This window comes from Anomalospiza imberbis, chromosome 2, assembly GCF_031753505.1.
Source record: "Anomalospiza imberbis isolate Cuckoo-Finch-1a 21T00152 chromosome 2, ASM3175350v1, whole genome shotgun sequence".
Taxonomy (NCBI): domain Eukaryota; kingdom Metazoa; phylum Chordata; class Aves; order Passeriformes; family Viduidae; genus Anomalospiza; species Anomalospiza imberbis.
In genome coordinates this window covers 31,758,001-31,783,401 of record NC_089682.1, presented here as the reverse complement: position 1 = coordinate 31,783,401, position 25,401 = coordinate 31,758,001, and the positions used below count along the sequence as shown (strand labels likewise).

The 25,401-nt window shown below is 46.1% G+C and overlaps 1 protein-coding gene across 4 annotated transcripts in view; it reads right to left on the bottom strand.

The window, feature by feature from the left end:
• Positions 1–8,674: 8,674 nt before the first annotated feature.
• Positions 8,675–25,401, bottom strand: part of FCHSD2 (FCH and double SH3 domains 2) — a 119,840-nt gene continuing 103,113 nt past the window's right edge. For all 4 annotated transcript variants that reach the window (XM_068180414.1, XM_068180415.1, XM_068180412.1 and 1 more), the window contains 8 exons: positions 17,902–18,063; positions 14,682–14,816; positions 14,294–14,377; positions 13,992–14,169; positions 13,131–13,351; positions 12,049–12,178; positions 11,818–11,900; positions 8,675–10,957 (listed from right to left, as the gene is read on the bottom strand). In XM_068180414.1, the coding sequence (XP_068036515.1) occupies positions 10,874–10,957; positions 11,818–11,900; positions 12,049–12,178; positions 13,131–13,351; positions 13,992–14,169; positions 14,294–14,377; positions 14,682–14,816; positions 17,902–18,063 (1,077 nt within the window). In that variant the 3' untranslated portion in view covers positions 8,675–10,873. The remainder of the gene's footprint in view (positions 10,958–11,817; positions 11,901–12,048; positions 12,179–13,130; positions 13,352–13,991; positions 14,170–14,293; positions 14,378–14,681; positions 14,817–17,901; positions 18,064–25,401) is intronic.

The window sequence follows — 25,401 nt, the reverse complement described above, 5'->3', positions numbered from 1 at the left end:
CCTCTGTCACCAGACACCTTTGTCTCGCTTCTGGTGTGCCCAACCATCCTGCCCTTCCCTGAGCCAGCTCCCCCTGCTCCCCCTGAGCCGAGATTCTCTGTCCCACAGAACATCAGACTCTGGAGAAGTGTCCAGCAGCTGGGGGTGTCCGTGTGCAGGGGTTTGAGCCCTATGAACTGGGGTCTCAAATAATTTTCCAGGGAAAACCCTCCCAAGCTGCACAAACCCCACTCTGCTGTTTTCCAACATGGCACCACCCTACTATCAGAGCAGAAAATATCTGCCCAAGATCATCTCTTTTTTTAGGCTGAGTTTACCCAGGAGGGGCTCACCCAATATATTTCTGTATCATATAAAGACAGCAAAAGGCAGAACACGAGCAAAAAGCCTAACCCTGACGCGTGTCCCCTCTTCCATGGCCTATTAAGGACAAACCATGTGTTGTGTCAGCATTTCAAGGGCAGCACCCAGGGCTGGACACGGGCATAAAGGAGGGCCTGGGTGGTGCTCGGCACCAAGGGAATGTCCCCTGTCCCCCCAGACGTGGCCTTCAGAGCCGGGGACATTTCAGTGCCTTCCCCAAATAGCAGTGTGGGATTCCTCCCTCAGCATCAGCCATCCCTGGCTGCAGCCAGAGCCAGCTCCCAGGTGCTGGGAATGGATTCTGAGCTAGCTGGGGATGTCCCTGCTCACTACAGGAGGGTTGGATTAGATGACCTTTAAAGGTCCCTTCCAACCTGAGCCATTCCCTGATTCTGTGAATTCACCCCTGCTCCAACCCTGCTGAAATGGAGGCTGGCAACATCCCAAAAAAGCTGTGACATGCCTGCACCCCTCTCCACAGAGAGCCCAGGTGTGGTCCAGCAGGTCCCAATGCCTTCCCAGGCCCAGCAGTGGCTTGGATCTGCAGCAGGCCTGGGATTACCCTTAAATCCCATGGTGAGCAATGGACACTCAGGTTGCTGGGTCCCCACCCTCGGGGACCGCACCCCTACTGTTCCCCATTCCCCACTTCCTTGTGGAGCCTCGCCACTGGCACAGGAGCTCCTTCTGTCCCCAAAGGACACCCAGGGGATGGAAAAAACTTTGGGGTTGCTCCAGCCATGACCCTCCCTGGCTCCGGGCACATCCCAGCTGGCACTAAACCCTGGGCTGCAGCCCCTGCTCCGGCAGCAGCACTTGGATCTCCTCTTGGATTGTGCAGGAGCAGAGCCAGCGCTGCACGGGAAGGATGTCACCCCAGATGTGGCACTCGGCGGCAGCAGGAGCCCCCCGTGCCCGTGGGGAGAGCCTGGCAGGTGCTGGGAAGTGGTGCCAGGTTTCCTCGCTGTGGGGGACGTGGCTCAGAGCAGGTTTGGGAATCGGGAGCTGTCCGGCCTCCCCCCAGCTCCATTCACTGCCCAGACAGCAACATGGTTTATGGCAGCTGAGGGCCATTGCACGGGCTCAATGAATGCAGCATCCCAGCCTCTGCTCCCCGGGAAGCTGGCTCCTGTTCAGAGCAGGCAGGAGGGGCTGGCAGGCTTAGCAGAGAAAGGGCCAGCACAGCTTTCCCAGCTTGATGGCACGCTGGATTTTGGGGTGCCCCCTGCTTTCTGTGGGCAATGACAAAAGGTGGCACTGGGAGAGAGTGTCCTGCCTGGGAAAGTCCCCAGCTGCCATCGCTGCTCCCAAAATAAGGGAGATCCTGCCAGGGACTGTGCTGGCTTTGCAGGAGGATCAGGGAACAGCCTTGGGCTCATCAAAAATACAAACTGGTACAGGTAGAAGCACACGGTCTGCCATTCCTGCTGAGGTCCCTCCAGCTCAGACACCTGCAGGATTTGGGGTGACACGCTGGGTTCCCGCTCACGCCAGGCCCCAACGCCTCTCTGGATATGCCTGAGGATTTCAGGAACCTCCCTTGCAGGAGCCTGTTCCTTATGATTTCCTGGTGCTCCAGGGGGATTTGGACAGCTGGACCCCAACCTACATCCCTGCATTTCAGTGCCGAAACCAGCAGCCTAGGACAGAAATCCTTCCAAACCACCTTCCCTACGACCATCAGAGGCACTGAAGAGCTCATGAATTTTCCCAGGGAATAGCTGTAGAAAATGAAACCCGGGCTAGAGATGGACAAGATGAGATAGTTTGCAATAAATGAATGGAGATGGGTCCTGGGAGGTAACTCCAGCAGAGATAAGATGAATTGCAAGCACCACTTGTAAAGCATTTTTAAAGTCTAACTCAGACAGGAATTTTACTGCAGGAGATGCTGTATTAGAATTTACTGCTGCAGTTGGAGCAGCTGCTACTGCCCAAGCTGTATAAACCCCTCACTGAGTTCCTCACCACTTCCTGGCACCTCTGGAAATCTTCCTGAGAAACGTGTTCTGCCTTCCCACATGGAGCAGCCCTTCAGAGTGGGGAGAGATGGAGGGAACAGGGCTGGGAGGACAGGGAGTTGGGGCCACATTCACAGGCCTTCTGTAAACATTTCACACCTAAGAGGATTTGCTGGTTTTAGCTTGGCAAGAACACGGGGAATAAGTCCAGCAAACCTTCTGGAGGCAGGGGAAGGTGGCAGGATCCTGCAGGACAAGGATGGAAGAAGGCACCATGTTTCCAGGCAGAGACAGCTCTCAGCTGCCCCAATCCCATCTCCTTCCCTGCAGCTGGAAGAGCAGGATTGAAACTCGGGCAGCACCAGCTCAGCTCCAGGCTAAGGACGAATAACTGCTTTGGAAAGGTGTGTGTGACCCTCCAGAATTCACACCTCTGAGGACACATCAAAGCTTGAGAACCAACCGCCAGAAGCTGTGCACTGGACGTGGTCTGGATTTAATTCAGAAATTGCAGCACTCAGCAATGTTTGACCCAGCAGCCAACTCGATTGTAATCCCAGCCTGTCACCTCCAACATATCTGATAAATTGTTGGCAGTGTTTCAGTGGCTGTTCCCAAACAGCTCCATCACTCCAACACTTTCCTTTGGGCATCTGCCCCGCTAAACAGGATTTTGCTTTGCTGCCCATATTCACTTTGAGGACTTCAAGCAGATTATTAAACAATTTAGACTTCCTTTAAAAACAGGAGCTGGGGTAAGGATGCTCAGTGTTCTGTTTAGCTGGGAATCCTTGGCTCATAACTATTTAATGAACCGAGTGGCTGCTGGCAGAGGTCATTCCAGCAGCTCACACCCGGCCCCACGGCTCTGGGTGAGGGATGGAAATTGAAACTTTAATGGGCATTTCCAGGAGAGCAGCTTGCCCTGACACTGTCACCCGAGACCCAGCAGCTTAAGCAAGTGATTCTTAATCAGTTTTCAAGCCCCAGGAAATAGGCTGAGGGCAGGAGGGGCTGTTTTGCCCCAGCACCACATTTTGTGACGATTTACAGGTGCACTGAGGTAAGGCTGGTGACAAAGGCCACTCCCTGCTCTTCCTGGTGGAACTGCTGACATGACACTCGAGGATGGGCCTGGAGGGACAAGGGGGGATGGCTTCCCACTGCCAGAGAAATCCATGGAGCTATCCATGTGGGAAGATGACACCTTCAACACAGCTGAAGAGCACTGGAGGCAAGTACCACCGAGAGAACTTGCCAAGGCTGCAAGGCTCAAATCCCAGACCCTCAATCCCAGACTCCCAGGATTTCAGCTCCCTGCTTGGACAAGGGGAAGCAGAACTGCTTTGCCAAGCTCATCCCAGGTGCTGTGGCAGCAGGGAGGGAGCTGCTGGTCCAGGAGCAGCCTGGCAATACCCAGCTCCATGCCCTCCCTGCTTTTCCCTGTCCCCTCTCTGCCCCAGACACACAGCCAGAGAGCAGCAGTGATAGACTGGCTGCTGGTCCAAGCACAAGGTTATTTTCTAGGACATTAAGCAGAACCCTCGGATGCCAGCTTGCAGGAGAGCCATGAAGTGTGAGAAGACACCTGACCAGAATGCAAAAGCAGACCTGCAAACTTAACACCTTTTTTTTTTTTTTTTTTTCCTTTATCTGTTAAAAATAGCTTTAGAGGGGGAGCTCAAAGCAGAGTGAGGGGCTGCTGGCTTTAGAAAATGAGCAGTTTCAGCAGAAATATTCAGTGACCACCACCCAGAGAGCTCTGATTTTTGGTATCTCAGCCATCCACATCTTAAATTAAACATTCAAGCTGCAATGCAGCCCAGTTGTTTGGAAGGAGCTAATAAAAACCTGGAAATTCTTACCCAGCCTGCTTTTCTGTAGGAATAATACCACTAACATCCCACAATTATCTCCATCTACGTCTGGCTAGGACTCCAAATCAATAAATTGTCCCCTCACCCTCAGATTAGCTCGGTCAGGTAATTTTGAAAGCAGCAGCAGCACTTCCCCACTGTTAGGCAGAACAGCTCCGCCAGCTGAATTAACACGAGATCCCTCGTTTTCTCAGAGCAATCCCACTCCAACAGTGTCCTTGGGGAATAATTTGCACTGACCTCAACAATGAGGGAATTGGGAGTGCTACATTTATTATTACTTATATTCATTGAATGTAATATTTGGATTAATATTTGGAATTAAATTTCTGTTTGAAAAGAAGAGAAAAAATTGGACAAAAATAAAACTATCACCTGTTTCTCTGTCAAAAAAAACCCAACCCCACCCTTTTAAGAACATTACAATTTGGTTTTCCCTCCTGCCACTTTCATTCCTGGCTCAGCCTCAGCTCAGATGTCCCAAGAACCCCATGAGTGCTCAGATCCTTCCACAGAAATTCCTGGCAAGTCCAAGCACTCACCGCTTCCCCTCTCTGCCCAAAGGGGCTTCCCTCTGCAGGGTCCTTCTCTCCTGGCATCCTATCAGTGATGTTCTCAGAACCCCACAAGTCCTTTGGCCACAGTCCCCTCTTTCTCCCTCCTCTTGCTGTCACACAAAGCATCCCTCCCTCGTTTTCAAGGAGCAGCAATACTTTCTGCCATCAAATTTCCAAGAAAAATGCCAATTCTCTTTAAAACCCCACAGCAAACCCTGCAGCAGGAAACCCTGGGAGCATGAACGGGGTGATGCTCCCTCCTCAGAAACCAAGGTGTTCTTGTGAAGTGGGATTAATACCACAATATCCATTTTTTTTTTAACCCTATAAACCTTATTTTTGAACCATCAGCTTCTCAAGTCTCTTCATGCAAGTTTATTCCAGGAGTTAATCCAGGGTTGTTGCTGTTTTCCAGACAGTGCCCTCCTTCCATCCCTTCCCTTTGCTAAGCAGAGGCCCCAGTCTTAGAGAAATTAATTAGTGCAGTAATTTGCCCAGGACACAGAGGAGAAGCTGAATTTGTCCCACTCTGCAGGATTCAGCTGAACAAAAAAGACAAATAGCTGTGCTGTGGGATTTTAAAAAGCTGCTGTCAGCATTCCCAATGCAACCAGACCTGGAAATTCATTCGTCTTTCACTAAACAATGGAAAAAGGAGAAGCAATTACAGTAGACAAAACTAATTACAGCAGAGCTGAAGTATAGCTTACAGCACTCACTCTTCAATCTGCATTCAAAAAGAAAAATCCAACCCCAAAACCACTCCATCAAAAAAAGGTGAAAAACTAGGAGGGGAAAAATAGTAATTTTGAAATAGAAGGGGCACTTCAGCGTGGCACAGACTGGTTTTTGGAAGGAGAAACCTTCAGGTGATTCTTGGCAAACAGGACACAGGAATTTGTCCAGGAATGATGCCAGTGGGGAGAAGAAATGAGCTCTCAGCTCCTCCTCAGTGGAGGAACATAGAACCATTCTATGTTCACCTCACCTCCAGGTAAGTTTCGGGTGGGATGTTTTTTAGCTGCCAGAAGAACAGGAACATGGTGTTAACAATGCCAAGCTCTGGGGCTGGATCTCCAAGAGCTGGACTCCATGATCCTTGGGGGTCCCTTCCAACTCAGAATATCCTGGGATCTTCGTGCAGCTCAACTTGCACACTCGTGGCTGAACAGCTTCTCCTTCCATGGTGAAGACAGAGCACCCCAAAGGTGAGGCTATCCCTGTTTCCTGGACCTCACAGCCATCCCTGCCTGACCCAGAACACTGTAGGAATACTCACACCTTTGGGTGAAATGACAGAAGAGAATCCAAAGCCTCCTGTAAAGGCCATTTAATCCCTGGCCATGGTCCAGGCTGGCAAGGGGCAGTGACAGGCTCTGTGAGAGGCAATTCCTGATGCCCAGAGCTGCATGTCCCTGCCTCCTGTTCCCTTTGCATACCAGCTGGGAAATCCAGCAGACAGCAAAAGTGAATTTTAATCTCTGCTTAACACAGAGACAGGCTGGAAAATGGATTGCAGGGAGTAAACCTGAAGTGGCAAGAGCAAGAGGAATGGGGCTGGGCTGTGGATGGATGTGGCAGACACATCCTCAAGCCTCATTCCCTGGGGATTGTAAAAGCCACTTCCAACACACAAAGCTGCCACTGGCTACAGCACGTGTTTCATGCCAAAGGATTCCTGGGAACAGGCACGAGGCCATGGCAGGATGTTGTTTTTCTCCCTGGATCCTTAAGGAGGTTCAGTCTTAAGCCTCAATCCTGGAACCCCATTCCTGAGTCTCCATGGCCACTGCACAGCCCTCAGCCCAACACTGTTTAGCACAGAGGTTCTCCTTGCCAGAGAATCATTCAGGAAAATCCTTTCAGATCATGGAGTCCAATAATTCCCCCAGCACTGCCAGGGCCACCACCTACCCATGTCCCCAAGTGCCACATCCACAAGGCTTTAAATCCCTCCAGGGATGGGGACTCACCACTGCTCAGGGTAGCTGTGCCAATGCCTGAAAATCCTTTCAGTGAAGATTTTTTCCCTCATATCCAATCTAAACCTACCCTGGCACAACTTGGGGCCATTTCCTCCTGTCCTCTGATTCTATTCTAGGATTCTCCACATTTCCAGCCTGGTGAGGAGAAGGCTGGGGGGGAACTCTTCAATGTGCAGCAACAGTGAAAGGGAGGAAGCCAAGAGGATGGGGCCAAGCTCTTCCCAGGAGTGCCAGCATCCCAGGACATGCACAGGTACCTGTCAGACCCACTCTCCCCCTCCTCCTTCTGCTGCTCCACCAAGCAAAGGGATTTCCCACCTCTCCATTCTGGTATCACTGCAGAGCTCTCTTTCATTTTCTGGCTGAAATGACCTGCAATGCAGAGGCTCACTTGCTGCACTGATCCTGCTGCCAGATCTCTAATCCTCAATCCCCCCGGGGAATGCCTGGAGTAGGAAACCACTTGGCATGGCAAGCACGTCAGCATTTTCCTGGCTGCATTTTTTTATTGTCTCTTTGCTGCATCCCTGACTTCAGTTAAGTTTTCTTCCCTTTCATCCCTTTCTCCAGCCTTGAACTGAGGTCTCAACATCCCTGAGCTCCCCACTCTTGGACACACCTGTCCAGCTGTAGGGGGACAGCACATTTACTCCCATCTTTCCCAAGATTTTCATGTGGGGCAACAGATCTGCAAATGGAAAAAATGTGGGGAGACAGACCTCTTCCCTTGGCAGTGGCATCCCCTCCTTCCTGGGAGGCTCCAAAGGCTGATTGAAGTAGATTCCCTGCTAATCCTGCCCCTGCCATGCTGGGATTTACAAGTTATTAATTATAGGGACCTTGCTGGAAAAGCAGTGCAAGCTGCAGAGCAGCCAGACTTCCAAGAAGCAGAAGATGCTTTATTTAGAGAAGATGGTGCAGTTTTTGTTTTCTTTTTTAATTACTGTCAGCAGTGAGAGACATTTGTGTTATAAGGGAAAGAGAACTCGCCCACTTGCTTTGGTTCATTTTAATATTCCCATAAAACAAACAAAAAGAAACCCTGGCACAATTTGGGAGTAAACATTGGAATGGAAAAGTGGCTCTGCTGGTGGATTTGAGGATTAAAATAATTTTTAAGTCGTAGAGGAGGTGAAAAGGACCCCAAGCAACAAGCAAGAAGTGAAAAGGACAGAGCTGTCAAAGCAGCAAGGACAATCATTTTTAGAGGAGCACCATGAATCCATATAAAAAGCAGGAAATATGGGATTTCTCATAGGAAGAGGCTGCAGGAGCTCAGGGGAAAAAGTGGAGGTCTGTGCACCAGCTCAGTGGGGAGAGTGGAAGTGCAAAAGATCCAACCCAACCCCACAGCAAAGTGCTGTGTTCCATGAGGAAAAGAGCCTCCAAAACCAGAGAGCACGTGGAAATAATGGATCATTTGGCACCTACCACCTGCAGGAAACTGGGATTAGCCCAGCAAGGAGGTGGTCACCGACAGGCAGCTTCTGAGTGCTGTGAGAAAATCCAATGTGGAAACGCAGCCCACAGAGGGATCCCAGAGCTGGACAGGCTTGGGCTGCACTGGGAATGCTCCTGGCACAATTAGGCAAATCAAGCCTATTAAGGGACAATCACTCTGAAGGGTTGTTATCAATCACTCCCCTCGCTTTCTTTAGGCGATTATCCTAATTGCATCAAGGTTATTAAGCAATTACTTTGATAACTGGAGCTTTTTTGCCCGCTTTTCGTTTTTTGGCAATGTTTTGTTCTTTGTATAAATGCCCCCTCCAAAAGATGTTTAAAGCTGACTTCAAGGATGTCCTTTTCCCATAGCACAAGATTCAAATTTCTGTGTAAAAGCACAAAGTTTCTCTCAAGAAAATGCTGATTTTTATCCCTGGGTTTTCCCTCAAACCTCCCCCCACCCAGATCTCCCAGGGCACCAGGGATTTAGTTCCACTTTTTTATTATTCAACTTTTTATACATAATAAATACAAACTTTTTACAGCCAATATAAAGAAAGCATTTGCACTGATGCTTTCAGGGTGTACTGAGCTGTACACGATGCGACGGCCGATACATGCCCTGTATGAAGAAATCATAGTTAAAAAGGAGGCATCTTTTTACAACTTTTCTTCCTTTTTCTTTTTTTTTTTTTGCTTTTTTCACTTTTGTTTTTTAAATAAAATTAGCAGCTCTTACAGAAAATATTTTAAAATACAACTAAAGAGACTTTTAAATAAAAATTTTCTGGATTTTTGAAAGTCCGACTGTCAAGGACACAGACAAACTGGCCAAAAGAATTGAACATGAACATTATGGCAAAAACTTGGTTTTCTTCTGCATTGTAAAGATCTCAAAATATTTGCAAACAGTTAAATCTTTTTTTTTAAACTTTTCTTTTTAAACTTAAGAATAAGTTTGATAAACACATAAAAAGACCTCAAACAGATCAACAGGACAAGAGGTGCAAAAGAAGGAATAAAATATGAAAAGACTTCATTGGACAGTCAATGATTCCATAACTGATCCATGAATTGTTGCCCTCAGACAGCCCCACTCTTGGTTAAGGATCCCACTGGGAAAGGAGACTGGCAAACACTGGATATCTCGGAGACCCAGCCTGGGTTGGGATTTCCAAGTATGTGCAAAGTTTATGATAAAATCTTGTTAGATGAGTCGTTGGGTTTTTGTTGTAAATGCAGCCTCAAAAAATAGCCCTTGTTAGTAAAGTAAAGGTTGAAAACTTACTGGCTTTGAGAAAAAAACCATGAAGACAAAAGAGAACCCACAAACAGCTCCAAACCCAACCTTGGGATGCCTTTGATCCGAAGTTTTCATCTGATGGAGAATACTGACAATATTTTAGTCAGTACCCGAAGAAAAACCTGCTTCCGTCCAGTTTTTCCCTCTCCTCCAACCATTCTACTCCACATTCCACTTCAGAATATTCTTTGCCCTTTTCTCTCAGAAAACTGAAATCTCCCTTTTCAGAGATCTCTGAGGGAAATGTGAAACTTTTTTCCTTTCAGTTTCTTCCCTAAGAGAACTGGACACATCTTGGGCACGAAGGCGGTGTGAAGGCAGAACCTGGAGCTGCTCCCGGCTCCCTGGCTTTGGCTGGTTAATGGGGTTGGGGTGGGAAAAGGCTACAGGGCCATCCAATGCAACAACTAAATGCATGTAAATACTCTAAATGGAACTGCTAACTCTAGAACTCAGGTGGTTTGATGACAAAGATACACTGCTAACGTTGGATAATAAAGTACACGGCAATAACTGGGATAAGAGTGACCCAAATGCTTTAAAAAAATAAAACAAACCCAACAAAAAAACCAAAATCCCCAAAATCTGCTAAGAAAAAAAAAAAAAAAGAAAAGGAAAAGCAGCTCAATTTCCAGATCTAGACAAAAATCTCACTTGCTTTTTTGCTTTTCTACCCGTTGGTTTCTGCTGTGGAACAAGACATTGCTGCTAGTTCAGCACCTCTGTGTTAGATCCTCTATGAGTAAATGCACTGAGTAAACACAAAAATCCAAAGGCAGAATGTTCAGCTGTGAATCACTGACAAGGGGAGCACCCATGGAATGAACGCTTCTGCCTCTCCAGGAGATCATTTTCCCGTCTCTTCCTTTCTGCAGGGGGATTCAAGAGGAGCCAGCCTCTCCTTTAGACTTCTTTTTCTGTTCCCTTTTCCATTCTTCTGATGAATACCTGGTCAGGCAGGTGATGCTACTGGAAGGATCCACAATCTTTAACACATTCCTATGGCAACAGTAATATACTGTACTAATGCACAGGAGCAAAGGATGCTAAGACTAAGCTGCATGAATGGGGCTCTTTCTTTGTCTCCACATCAAAATGGAGCATCTCCAGCCAAGAAAAAAAAGCTAATCTTGGCCTGTCTTGGTTTGTGCTAAGAGAAGAAGAATGATGTAGAGAAATCCAAACAAACAAACAAAAAATAACAAAAGGCACAAAATATTCATGACTGTGGGAAGGAATCCGCCAGGTCACTGCCACATAAAATCCTCCCTATCGCTCGCTCTAGTCCAAGTCTTCATCATGCAAAGGTGCCTAAAAACGAGATTGACCAAAAGCTGTGTTTGGCATTGATTGTAGCACTACTAATTAGCCAGTCCCCTCGTTACACCAGAGTGATTTCCACGTCCTCGATCTTCTCCGTGGGCCGGCGGTGGTGTTGTGTCGGGGGGGGTGGAGCTGCTCGCACCTGCAACATTCAGAACCAGCCTGTGACTACCCCAAAGTGGCCAAATTCCACCAGAAACCCCTGACATTTCCTGCACAGAGCTCCAGGCTCACCCCTCCAGATGATGCAAACAAACAGGCTGATGGTGATTTTGCCTGGAATTTTCTGTGGAGTGGGAACTACCAGGATGTTTTGCTGCACCTGACTCACTGATACTTCATCAATCAGTGACCTCAACAATACACACCCAAAATGTGATCTGTTTTCACACTCTGCTACATCAGTCATTTTTGCTCCTGACAGAGATCACCTTTAGTGCCAACAGAGTTTTTAGGACATCATTTCAGAATACACCAGACTTGCTCTGGAGAACATGAACTGTGGAGCAATCCTGCCCCAAACTGCCCAATACTACCTCAATATTCAGAATATATTATTTGAATATCCAAATATGCTCTTTTTTCTGCAACCTCGTTCACTGAGAAGGCCAGGAAAAGACAAATGTTATGTTTAAGCATGATTTCGTTTAGGGCTTTGAAAACCCCAAAACTTGATTTCAAAATTAATCGTAGGAGATGGACTTTGTCAAGTTCTAAGTGATTTAATTCTTCCCTTCCTTTTCTGACAAATGTCCTTTTTCTAGGCAGTAAAGACAACACAAAACCCTCATCATTAGGAATCGTGAATCCAAACCCCTCATACCAAAGGGGGTGGAAGTAAACAGAATCCCAAATATGCTGGAAACTGCTGGAAAGCAGGAACTGCATAAACCATAGGACTAACCTTTTCTGGCATTTACCCCCCACCTCTTTTTCAGCTCTGGTTAGGGGCCGTTACCCTTTGAACATCAATAAAAACCACAGGATTTGCTGGTCACTTACAGGCCGCAGTTTGCCATAGGAACTTTCCAGAGGAATTCGTGGAGGCTGGGAGAATCCAGGGGACTCTGAACCAAAACTGTTTTCTGAGGGAATAAGCAACACCCCATTACAAAGAAGCCCCTCACTATTGCTGAGTTTATGTTGTAAAAATGCTCTTTTTTTCTTTTTCTGCCCTCCCTCTGAAAGGCTTCTAAATGAAGCCTTTACACAAAACGTTTGCAAATTTCTCACCGTTCGTCGACGGAGACCTGGGGAAAAACTGGGATCCTCTTTTATCCGGGCTGGGATAGGGACTGGTGGGAGGCTGGTCGTACAGAGGCAGGGGTGGCAGGGAGTTGTTGGCCTTTGGAGTAGGGGATACCTGTGCCAAAAAGAGGGAGAGCAAATCCTGCAGCAAATCCTCATTGGCACATTTAACACACACACCAGTTTTTCAACCCATCCCTACTCCAGCAAGTTCCCTCCGGAGGAAAAGCAGCTGGCAGGAAAGTTTGGGAAGGAAAGCCAAGGTATCCAACAGGGATTCAATTTTTTAAAATCACAGGTTGCCACTGAACAGAAATTTTCAGCCTCTCCCAGGTAATTCAGAGAGGATTTTTGAAGGTTTTTCGAAACAAAAAGGTCGCTCGGCCAAGTGGGATTCACACAGAAGTGTTGGGATCATGAGCTTTATCCCTACCCAAAATGCATTTAAATGTTCATTTTAGTGGTCTTCCTAAATCAAGGAATAAAAATACTGAAAAATCCCACTGTAGAAAACATGGAAGTGCAGTTTCTATCTCCGAACTCCACATTGGAATGTGTCTGATTTTCTAATACGATATAAGGATTAGAGAACTACGCTGTAGAAATGAGGAGATTTCTGCAAAAATTACTGTAATCCAAAACTTAGCAGTATTCTGCCCCTCAAAATTGAAAGGATACAGAACAGATTTAAGTATGAAAACACTAAATTAGGGCTGAAAGAGCTTGTAATTCTCTTTTTGTCAGGTTGTGTCTGACATCTCAATCTCATAAATTAATGACAGGAAGCAAACTGCAAATTTTCTCCTTTGATTGCTTTCTATCCAAATATCTGCCTTCATTCACAAATTTGCAAAACTACATCAGTTGATAGTTATTAGGCTGGGTAAGAAACTAAAATGCAAGCACTGAGGGCTTGGGTTGGTTATTTTTCTTAAATTTTTTCTGATTGTTTTTACTTAAATAGCTTCTGATTTTTTTTTTTTCTTAAACTGGTTTCAATTTTTTTTCCCCTCAAGAAGTGAAAGAACTTTGCAAATAATAAACCAAGCCAACACCTCTTTCCATACCTGGATATCCCCAATCCACTGAGTCTCTCCATTCTCTGAGGCCGTGAGCTCTTCAACCAACACTGAGGGGAAGACCCCAACGCGGCCGTTGAATTCTCCTTCCCAAAAGCCATCATCATCCTGGTTTTCCTTGTTCAGGATGCGGATGATAGCTCCCTCTGGGAAGGACAGCTCATCATCTGTCTGCCCCTCATAATCATAAAGTGCTTTTACAAAACAGACTGCAAAATGGAAAAGGAGAAACCCAATGAGCTAAGAAAAAAATGTAAGTATACACCAAGTTTGATAGCTGGAGCTGGGGATTTTGAAGTTCTTTTAAAGATTCTGTTATTGCTGAGCCAGATTATTCCAGTTCTCCTTAATTTTAATCTCAGCTGTATGAGCTGAAGAGGTGAATTATGCAGATTTAATATGAGAGAGGTAATTACTGAGATAATTACTGGGAATGGCAGTGTTCAGATACAGGTCAGTCTCTCTCTGCAATGCCCTGAAAGGAGGTTGTGGCCAGATGGGGCCTTTTCTCCCAGGAAACCAGAGATAAGACACAAGAAAATGGCCTCAAATTGCACTCAGGGATGCTCAGGTTGGATGTTAGGGAAAATATCTTCCCTGGAATAGTGATTAAAACATTGGAACAGGCTGGGAAATGGTGGAGTTCCCATGCCTGGAAGGATTAAAAAATGAGTAGACTTTGCAATATGGTGGGATTTGGTCAAGAGTTGGATTTCATGATCTTGGACGTCTTTTCTACCCTTAACGATTCTGTGATTCCAAGAAGTCTGGGAAAATCTCCCAGACTCAATGTCCAGAGTGTTTCCAAGAGCCAGCTCGATATCCTAGGTATTTTTAAGTGGGATTTACCATTGGAGTCTCCATTGAGGCTGCCTGGCACCAGGTCAGCCTCCGTGGAGTTGTTGGAGGTGTGGGATCGCGAGTCCAGCGCAGCCAGGGACTGGAGCATGCTCAGGAGGCTGCTGGAGGTTGGGAATTGCAGGTACTTCTCTGGCACATATCCCACCTGTCCCGCCTTGTTCCGTGCCTGTGAACCAACAACAGGAGCATTCTCTGCTTGGGAGCACTGCTCCGAAGAGAATCCCAGCATTCCTTCCCATCCCAGCTTCTATTCTGAAAGAGTTCATGGAAACAAGCCCAGAAAATGATACCTTTACCCAGTCTTCCATATCTCCATCTTCAATGACCTCCAACACCTCGTGTTCCTCTATGGTCAGCTCATCTGGCTGAGAAGCCTGGAATGTAGGACAGGAAGGATGGAAAAGAAAAGTGTCTTTCAGGGCAAGGCATGGGTAGTGGAGAGAACATTTTCATCTAGACTTTCATTAGAAGTGATGTTTGTTAAAAAACTGAAAGCTTTAACACGATTTAAAACATCCCAATGAAGGTTCTGCCATTCACAAAATCCCTTCTCCTTGAGAACCTCCCTGAATCTCACCCTACCAAAAAAACAAACCTCAAGCTCCCAAAGGCACATTTATTATTTGTTCTTATATAATTGATTTTTCTAATCAATCAATCAAAAAAAAAATCACTAACCTTATAGGAATAAACAACTTTGCAGGTGAGAGGGTAATTTCTGAGAGTACCAGAAGGACTAGAACTGCTGTCATCAAAAACATCCATGCTGTCTTCAAACTCTTCACCTTCCTCCTTTTCTGCATCAGCATTGACCTGGTAAAACAAATTCCAGATGGCATTACAGCAGCTGCTAAAAAGTGGTGAAAAAATAACAATAAAAAGGAGCTGGTCAATATTTTCCAGTGTGTGTTTTTTATGACTTATTGTTGTTGAAAGTAACTCAGCTTTGTTCAAGCACAAGCACCTGGACTTTAAGAAGTACTGCAGAAGATTTTGGAAGCTCCAGCTCAACTGCTGGACAGTTATAAAATCCATTTTTCACATAATCTCTGACTAAAATACTTTGGAGATGCCATTGCAATGGCATAAAAAACAGTTTATTGGAAAAAAGGGAATTTATGCTACTGAAAGATTAATGTACCTGTGACCACGAGTTATAAAATAAATCTGCAGTGGAAGTATTTAAAGTTTGAAAAACTAAACCCCTAAAGCAACCTTCTAGCTGGTGTATTCCACACAACAGATTTGCTGCAGTTTATTACAAAAATTCTTAAGAGACAGGAAGATTTGTAAAAACTTGCTATAAAAGTTTAAATAAAACCTGAAGTCATTGTGCTGGAAAAGTACAAGTTGGGGTAAGACTGCCAGGAGCTGTGCTTCGGCCTCGTGCCCAGGTTATGTTTTGAAAAAATAACTTTATCTCATGTGAAAAATGATGAATGATTCTGTGAAAACAGCTCTGTGAATCAAAGGCAACACTGTTATGTGGAGCCATCTTCCCTGTGTTTATTCCTGTTAATGTGGGAGTGAATTTGGTGCTCCCTTCAGTAAAGTGAGAGACTGATAAAATAAAAAAAAGTTAAGCTGAGCCTACAAATTCCCAGTGCAGTTTCCCTAAACCAGGTCTCTGATACCTTGGCTCTTCTAGTCCTGGACTAGAAGAGCATAAAGTTTCATCACATTCGAACTTAATTAGTTTTTATGTTACTATTTCCAAACCAAATCCTTACAGTTCTGGTGATTTTTTTTTTCTTCCTCACTAACTCTCAGTCAAGAGCAGTTTGCCTCCATCTATCCTTTGGCGTGTTCAAGGATGTTGGGATAACCAAAACATTGTCCCACAGCTGGGCAATGCTTTGGGAGATCAGCAACCAACCACAAATTGTGGCAAATTTGAGGTTTCCTCTCCTGTTTCTCTGCCTTTTGCTGTGCATGGTCCCAGCAGCCAGGGCTGACATCCAGCTGGGACATGGAAATCAGCAAATCATGTCCAGAAGGACTGGGCAACGTCTGCTCCTGCTTTTCTAGCATGAGGAGGAGAACCACGCCTTCATTTTCAGCGTGTGGGCTGCTCTCACCTCCTCGGCTGGAATCATTTGGGAAGCAGGCATGGAGAGGGAAAACAGGAAACTGAGAGGTTTGGTTGACACAGCTCATCCTTCTGCAGGGTCTGGGATGGGGGATGGCATCAGCAAGGAATCAATGTATGGGACAGAAGGACACTAAAGGTGTGGGACAGGCAGCAAACGCAGGAAGAAATGCAAGGGAGGTGATCAGAAAAGTGGATTATATAAATTTAAAAAACAGTGGACATATATATATAAACAAACAAACAAACAAATTTATATTTATATATAAATCTATCTTGTTTTGTTGCACATATACACAGATGGGTCCTGTCCCTAATGCCTGGGAGCAGAGCCCAACTTCCTCAGCTGTCCCCTCCTGTCAGGAGTTGTGCAGAGTCACAAGGTCCCCCCTGAGCCTCCTTTTCTCCAGGCTGAGCCCCTTCCCAGCTCCTTCAGCCCCTCCAGGTGCTCCAGTCCCTTCCCCAGCTCTGTTAAACACTGCCCACTCCTCCAGGCTGGAGTGAAAGTGCTGCTTGTTACAAACTGCAGTTAATTCCTCTAAATTTTGGCATAATTTTGGTCCCAGCTCTAAGAATTCCATCTCTGGGCTGTCCCTGTCCGGCCTGCCAAGGTCAACAGAGCCTTTTTTAAATACAGGAGCCTACGTAAGTGTAAAAGGGGAAAATGAGACTCAGAGCTGAACCTCCCAGGCTGTGGCATCGCCTGCAGAGATGACCCTGGGACCAGCACGGGGGGCTCAGCCCCAGGGCTAACTGTGCCATGTCTGGAGACACTGGGAATGGGGGATTGGGAGCAGCCCAACAGGCACAGAGGGAAGTCGAAGGAGGTGGAGTACAAAAAGGAATGGAATAGAATCACTGTTTAACACAGCTAAGCCACAAATCCTCATCTATCGTGACCAGAGAGGATCTGAAGTGAAACTCAGCACAGGAATTCCTTTGGGATTTTGGAGGGCTGACACTTGGATCTGCACACTCAAAGAGCTCAAGATAACATTATTAATGAAACTTCAAAGAAACACAGGCCTTGGACACTACCAGGGCTCCAGGGGCAGCCACAGCTTCTCTGGGCACCCTGTGCCAGGGCTCCCCACCCTCCCAGCCAGGAATTCCTAATTCCCAATATCCCATCCATCCCTGCCCTCTGGCAGTGGGAAGTCATTCCCTGTCATTCCCTGTGTCCTGTCCCTCCTTGCTTGTCCCCAGTCCCTCTCCAGCTCTCCTGGAGCACCCTCAGGCCCTGCAAGGGACTCTGAGCTCTCCCTGGAGCCTTCTCCTCTCCAGATGAGCAACCCCAGCTCTGCCAGCCTGGCTCCAGCCCTGGAGCAGCTCGGGGGTCTCCTCTGGACCTGCTGTATCCCACACAAAGTCAGGAGCGGCCCCTGGAGAGATCCCACAACCCTGGGGAGATGTTTACTCCTGGGAATCCGAGATCCCCCAGCCCTGTGGAGATGTTTCCTCCTGGGAATCTGAGATCCCACAACATGTGGAGATGTTTCCCCCTGGGAATCCGAGATCCCCCAGCCCTGGAGAGATGTTTCCCCCCGGGAATCCGAGATCCTACAACCCTGGGGAGATGTTTTCCCCCGGGAATCCGAGATCCTACAACCCTGGGAAGATGTTTCCCCCAGGGAATCCGAGATCCCCCAGCCCTGGGGAGATGTTTCCCCCTGGGAATCTGAGATCCCCCAGCCCTGGAGAGATGTTTCCCCCCAGGAATCCGAGATCCTACAACCCTGGGGAGATGTTTCCCCCAGGGAATCCGAGATCCCCCAGCCCTGGGGAGATGTTTCCCCCCAGAATCCGTACCAGGTGCGCGGAGCCGTTGTTGGTGACCGAGGGCAGGTTGGCCCAGCGCTCATTCTCCAGCTCCTCCATCACCTGGTTCATGGCACTCTTCAGCCACGTGTCCACGGACACCCCGATCTGCTTCAGCAGCTCCAGCCTCGCTTCTGCCTTCAGCTTGATGATCTGGGGACACAAACACGCACAGAGCTCAGAGTTCCTCAGGGTCCCACCTTGCCCCATGAATCTTCTGACCATCCAGAGGGCTCCTGAAGCTGCTCCCTGTGGAAATGAGCCCCACTCCTCGTTTCCTTGCCTGCAGGAATGTGGTGCGAGCCAAGACACAGGCAGTGGTTTTCTGGAGGCCCAGCCAGTCTCACCAGTTGGTGTTTTTTAAAGCAGCACCCTTGAGTTTATGCCCACTCCCAGTTCACACCCTTAAGTAGTTCAGTGTAGCTTTGAAGTCCAATGACCCCAGTGCTTCCCAAGGTTTTTAAAATTAGGAATATCCACAGTGCAGACCCTTCCAGGTGGTGACTAAGCTGGATGTGAAACACAAATAAACCTGACAGGATACACACACACACCAACCCACCAACTCCCGAGCGAGGCTGTTTTCCATCAGCACGTGCCAGAGATCACAGGAAACTCATTTGTTATGGAAGCACAATATGTTAATAATCCCCAAATTAAGTAAGTATTGCACTCCAACAAACAGTTTCAGGATTTTTGTCTTCAGAACAGCATGAAAATGGAGGTTTTCTGACAGCTGGGTTCACTTCAGCATCCTGGCACGCTGGCTGGCTGATGGAGCCAAGGATTTAACAAATTCATGGCAAAGCACCACCCTGATCCAAATTAGTTCACAGTCTAAACAGGAGGAATGAGAAGAGCAGTGTGAAGAAATTCAGGATTTCAGCAAGAGCAGATCTGCATCAAGAAGTGGAGGGCAAACCCAGGGATAAAACTGAGGGTATTTTTGTCCAGACCAGCCCTCTCAACACCCCCTGCTGCCATTGCTCATCAGAGGAACAAAAATCAAGTGACTTCTCAAAAATCCTTCAGTGAGTCACTGATGGAGGCAGCAACAGAAACCCACTGAACCAGCCTGGAATTCTTCCCACATTCCCTTTCACAGCACTGGTCATTTTTAGCAAGTGGCAAAGTTTCATCTCCTTTCTCTCCCTTCCAGCCCTTCCCACAGGGATCTGAAGCACCTCACTGCAGCATCCCTGACACACCAAGCACTCAGCAGCACTGGGAATCCAAGCAAAACCAGCAAAACCAGGTGAGTTCAGGCAAAAATTAGAGGGAAATTCCCTATCCAGTAGTGCTGGGCTGAAGCACAGCAGACTATGCAGAATATGTGTACATTGAATTCAAATGCCAATGGGTGCCAGGTAGGTGTTTCTCTCTTACACAAATCCTTACTCCATACAAAATTTTGTGCTGAGCTGAAGTGATACAGGTATTTTTTTTTAGTTTTTGATATGCTGCTGTACTTACAGAATCAGAGAATCATCTCTTTCTACTAAGAAAATAAATCAGAAAAGAAATGACTGCTAACTTTATTAAGCTGAACCCCGAAAAATGTCTCAATTTTCACTTAATTTGTGAAGGTGACTTTAAACCTATCTCAGTCAAACCACTTTTGAGAGACATTTTAAATTCTGCATAGAAGAAATGTGATTTTTAAGGAGTAGGTCAGTTGTAAGAGGGAAATTTATGATGTCAGATGAAACTTCACATGGCTACAGCTGTGTGCACATGCTCTGCACTGTAATCAGGGATGGAGAAAGGAGGATGGGACAACTTTGAGAGGTTTTTTCCCATGGGAAAAGCCAAAGCCACTGAGCCACTTCTTCATGCAAGGGGTCTCCAGGTGAATGATTAAAAGTAAATAGTGTTCAGAGAGCTGAGAAAAGGAGGAAACATTCAATACATTAATGTGCATCCCTTATTTCCTGTTCCTAAGCATCCAAGATTTTCAACAAACCCACTCCAACCTTGCAGCTGCACAGGGCAGGGAGAACAACCTTGTCAAAGGCAACTTATTCACAGAATCCCAGAATGTTTTGGGTTGGAAGGACCTTAAAATCATCCAGTGCCACCCCCTGCCATGGGCAAGGACACCTTCTGCTACCCCAGGCTGCTCCAAGCCCCGTCCAGCCTGGCCTTGAAGATATATATATATATATATATAAAAATGTGTGTATTTGTGGAGTGAAGTAGCTCTCCCCTAACTTGCCTTTACATCCTGACACCCATTTATGAGAACTTTCCCTGTGCCTCCACCAAGGGATTGCTCAGCCCAGTTGTTTTGCTGTTTACCTCATTATGCAGTTTCCAATTAGGCTGAGTTATGCTACAGCAATAAACATTGGTCCAGACTGCTACAAACATCTGCAGTTGGTGTTAGTCCTTCCTCTCCTGTAGTTTGTTTGTACAAATTGTGAGCTAAAATAAACAAGCTGCTCCAAAATCCTTGAGTGTACTTGACAAGAGGTTTTAATTCAATGTACCCAGCAAATCCAATGGAGTTCCCCCTCCCTGTTTACACCCAGGAGCCCTAACAGTCAACAAATGTTTGTTCCAAACCACAAATGTTTTGAGTTTCATTCCATTGCAGACAAGCCATAAAAGCACCAGAAGCATTAGGTCAGGCCTGCACTTGAAAGTTATTTACAAGCTGAAATTATATTTTTACCTAAATAATCATGCTGGTAGACCAGAATTAACAGCTTCCTACCTGTAGGAAAAATACAAATAAAATACCACTCAGGAGTAGAACTTTATTCTACTTCTCACACAGGAACAGATACACATTAAAAATGGTTTAGTGATGGCCTTGGCAGTGCTGGGTTGGACTTGATGATCTTGGAGTGCCCTTCCAACCTCAAATACTCTGTGATTCTATAAAGATACAAACATTTCATTCAAGCATCACTCCATCTGAACGAGCTGGGGTTTGATGCTTTCATTATGCCAGAATAAAATGTTAAATAAGAAGGAAACAGGGCAATAGTGGTGATTTCACCACATTGTGTCACAAGCTTTTCTCAAAGTCTTGTTCCCTTGAAAGATCATCACATTAAAAACTAAACAAGGCTTTAACCCTGGTTTTCCCTGCCTCCCACTGGAGTCCCCAGGGACACTCGTGCTGTGCCCCCTGACTGAGTGACCTCCACTGACAGACTCAAAAATATCTTCAATCAGGTGCCCACTGGCACTCCCAGCAACTCTGAGCATCTCCAGGAAGGCAGCTATGCTTCCAAAGCCCAGGAATGCTGGAATCCAGCACTGGCTCTGAAATCTGGGTGCTGCCCAAATTTCATTGTTAGGAAATCTCACTGCAGGACAAACATTTTCCTGTGTAACAGCAAAATTGCTGTTTACAGTCACCAATTACTGGTTAATAGCTGAGGACTGGGGTATTCTTACACGGATTAAAAAACCATCAGCCACCCACAAAATGTACAAACTCTTCTGGGGGGTTCCTGCTCCTCTAAACTGTTCTTTCTGCTGGGAGGATCTAAGATGATGAAAGGAAAAACCACCCAAGTTTTAGAAAATATAAACACTGTTATCTATTCCTCACATACCTGACGTTGCTCCACATGGGAGATGCAATAGTTTTGTTTATTTACTGTTCCAGTCTTAATTAAGCAATGGTTTTTTGACCCACAGCTTACTCAAGATGAAGATACACAACTGTTCTGCAAGGCATGGAAATGAAGGCCAGCAGGAACATTACAGAGCTGTTCCCATTCCCAGGAGAGAAAAGGGGTGGAAAGAAACCCAGAGTTCCTTCACATCCCACAAATCCTCGAATCCAAGTCCTACAAAGCCATTTATAAAGGTGTTGGGGTAAAAAAAACACAGAGAAATGCAGCAAATGTTGCCCCTTCAATATTCTGGTTTAGGTTTTTGTTAAAGCCAGTTTTAAATGGATTTTCCTGAAAGCAGAGTTGCTTTACCTGCCATGGCTTTTCAAGGTGCAGAACAAACCCTGTGCCATGCCCAGATTTTTTTTCTCCTGAAGAATTCAGGATTATTTCTTTTACACAGAAGTTGCACTTAGGAGCTTGGTCAGATACTAAAATCAAATTAAATTAGGATTATGAGGAGACTCAAACCATTTTCTGTGAGAAATTTTTTCAGTGGCAGGAAAAAAAAAATCATACAGGAACCATTGAGGGTGGAAAACCCCTCTAAGACCATGGGAGTCCAATTGCTCCCCCAGCACTGCCAAGGCCACCACTGACCATGTCCCCAAGTGGCTGGACGCTCTCATTTGGTAAATTCTTTTAGCCAGGAAGAAATCAATGTGGAGAGATTCTGGCAAAATATTCTGGAAAGCCATTACCTTTATTTCTGTCCCCACTTAGAAACACTTCTGTTGAAATTCTAGGCTTTTTAATTGAAAAAGGTATTAAAATGAAATAGTATTAAAATGAAATCGTTCTCTTCAGGAAAATTTAAGTTTTGGGCCACTGAAATTATGATACAGTAATAGGCATGATTATAAATCAAACTGATTTATAATTAAGTCTTGGAATGCCCTAAAGTTCTCAAAACTCAAAGTGAGTCTTATTCCATGCAGTTCAGTTTCAAATCACAGCCTGCTGTGTTAAAGTAGGGATGTATGAGGAAATAAACCAAAAAATTCCACTTGCACTGCCTTGCTGGGGTCTGGGGTGAAAAACCCAAAACTGTGGCAAAACCACCCCAACCAAAAAGATAAATCCTGTCCAACGCAACTCACCTAAAATCTGGATCCTTTTTCTGCACCAGGTGGGGAATTAGCTTATAAATTACATTTTCCACCACTACACTGAGTGAGTTTCTGTTCTAAGTGGGAGGCTGGGCTGGATGTTTGTACAGCTATTCCAGCAGTTAATTTATATGCTAAATAATCTGAAATCCAACATGAAGCAAGCAGGAAATGAGGCACTGGTACACATAACACCTCTCCCAAGGGAATTCCAAGGTTAAGGAAACAGAGGGGAAGCTATTCCTGGAGAAGAATCCACTTGCACAGCTCCAGCCCAAGTGGCAGATGGGTTTTTCGCAAGCTTTGGCACATAAAGCATCAAAGATCCCTAAGTATTGAAGCTGTAGGGTTTAAGAAATGGCTCTCAAGCTGTTGGGAACGGGGCTTGAATGGACATCACCCAAATTCTGTAAGGAAGTAAGTGTCTGTAAAATGTATGCATGCAAACATTTATTATCACGTTTCTCTGCGGTCCTGGGGTGAACACTGGTTCCTCATAGAGTGAAAAATGTAATGGACATTTCAGAGCCAAAACAGTCAGTAAGAATGAGGCACAGGCTGGATTAGACACCCCAAAGCCCATCACCTAGAAAATCATCCCATTCCCACCCCTGCCATGGCAGGGACACCTTCCCCTATCCCAGGCTGCTCCAAGCCCTGTCCAGCCTGGCCTTGGATACTGCCAGGGATCCAGGGGCAGCCACAGCTTCTCTGGGCACCCTGTGCCAGGGCCTGCCCACTCTCAGAGCCAGGAATTCCTTCCCAATATCTCACCTATCCCTGCCCTCTGGCAGTGGGAAACCATTCCCTGTGTCCTGGTATTACCCACCATGTAAAAAGTCATTATACCCCTCACTAAACTGCTTTTCACCAAGATAGTTTGAAATTCCTGCTCTGTGGATGTCACTGGGATTTCTCCAGGCCAGTCCTCAATCTGCTGACCTGGAAAGAACAACAGCTCCAACACATCTCCTGCAGGGAAGGCACCTGGTTCCCTGCACTGCTCACCCAGCCTTTGTCTCCTGAGCTCAACCAGAGATGGCAGCGAGGGGCATTTTACAAATTCTCCTTTTTGGATTAGGAGCCTTATTCCCTGGAAGTGCTCCAGGCCAGGTTGGACAGACCTTGGAGCAGCCTGGGATAGTGGAAGGTGTCCCTGCCCATGGCAGGGGTTGGGACTAAATCATCTTGAAGGTCTCCTTCCCACCCAAACCATGCTGTGATTCTGTGATTCCATTTTATTTATTTTCCTGAAGCATATGGAATTTGCTTTGTTCCCACTGTGACACAACCCAGCAATAAATATCCACAGCCAAATACAAGGAGAGGGAGAAATCAGCCCCCCAGGTACAACTAAAAATGGCCCTACACCTCTGAGCTGATCAAACAGAGCAAACAGCACTGCAGTGAGCCTTAACCAGATCTAATCAGGTACAAACACTCTCTGGAGAGCTGTAGGTATCCTGATGAGGAGACAAAATACATCCCCCTGTAATTAAGTGGGAAGAGGATTAATTGCTGTGGAGGCCCAAAGACCTGAGAGCAAATGGGAAACATCTCCCACCATCCTGGAGAAGAATCTTGTCAGCCCTGGGACAACTGAACTGCTTGGGGAGAGCCACGCTGGAGCCTCTGGTGTGAGAGAGGAAAAGGGAGATGAGAAGAGGGGCTGGAGGGTGTGCAGGGAAGGGAACAGAGCTGGGAATGGGCTGGAGAATTCCTGAGGGAGCTGGAAAGGGGCTCAGCCTGGAGAAAAGGAGGCTTGGGGGGACCTTGTGGCTCTGCACAACTCCCTGACAGGAGGGGACAGCCAGGGGGAGTTGGGCTCTGCTGCCAGTAAATTTCTGTCTCCAGTCATTGAAAGATAAAGGGATTCAGGCAGTGGGAAAATGGAAAGCTCAATTCCTCCCTTCCTTCCTACTGTTACAGAAATCAAAGCTGAAATCACAGAAGTTCTACTTCAATTAACTGAATTGGGTGAGTGAGTACAGAGGAGCTCCAAGAATGGTTTATTTTCACAAATAATCAGTTTTCAGTATCAATTCCCAAACTTTTAATTGATCTCCTTTACAGCTGATGCCTGAATTGTGCCACTTTCAATTTGAAGGAGCACCTCGTGCTCTCAGGGCTTGTCTTTATCAAAGTGGTTCAATGCTGCTGGGATAAGAATAGAATCCCTCTGGATCTAAACTCCACAGTGTGTCATTAACTACAGTCAATTTTACTTCTTTGCCAGTGCCAGAGGTATTATCACTCAAAAATCTAACATTATTTTAACATTTCCTTTTAAAAGAAGCAATCAAACAAACAAACAAAAAACCCCCTCCTTTAACAAAGCTCGTATTTTCCAATTTTAACACAAAAATGTGTGTTCTTATTATCAGTTACTGTCACATCTGCCACGTATCACCTGCACAGCAGCACTCTGCTGGAAATCCTAATTTTTCCCTGACTCTAATCAAGGAGTTTGCTCCCTGAAAACATCACAAGGAAAAACAGCTGTTATCCCAGGAAGAAAAAGATCAGAGACAGCCCACTGAGCTGTCGATGTGCCAATGTGAAGCTTTATATCCATCTTGCAGAAGACAAAAAAAATTGGGATTCTCCAATATTTCCTGATCCTGAGCACACTTTTACTCAATTCCTTTGCTGTACTTTCAAATTACACCTGTTTCTACATCCCTGTACTTGTTAAATCCAGTTATCCATATGGAACAGCTCCTCAGCTCCTCCCAGGGCTTAGATTTCCC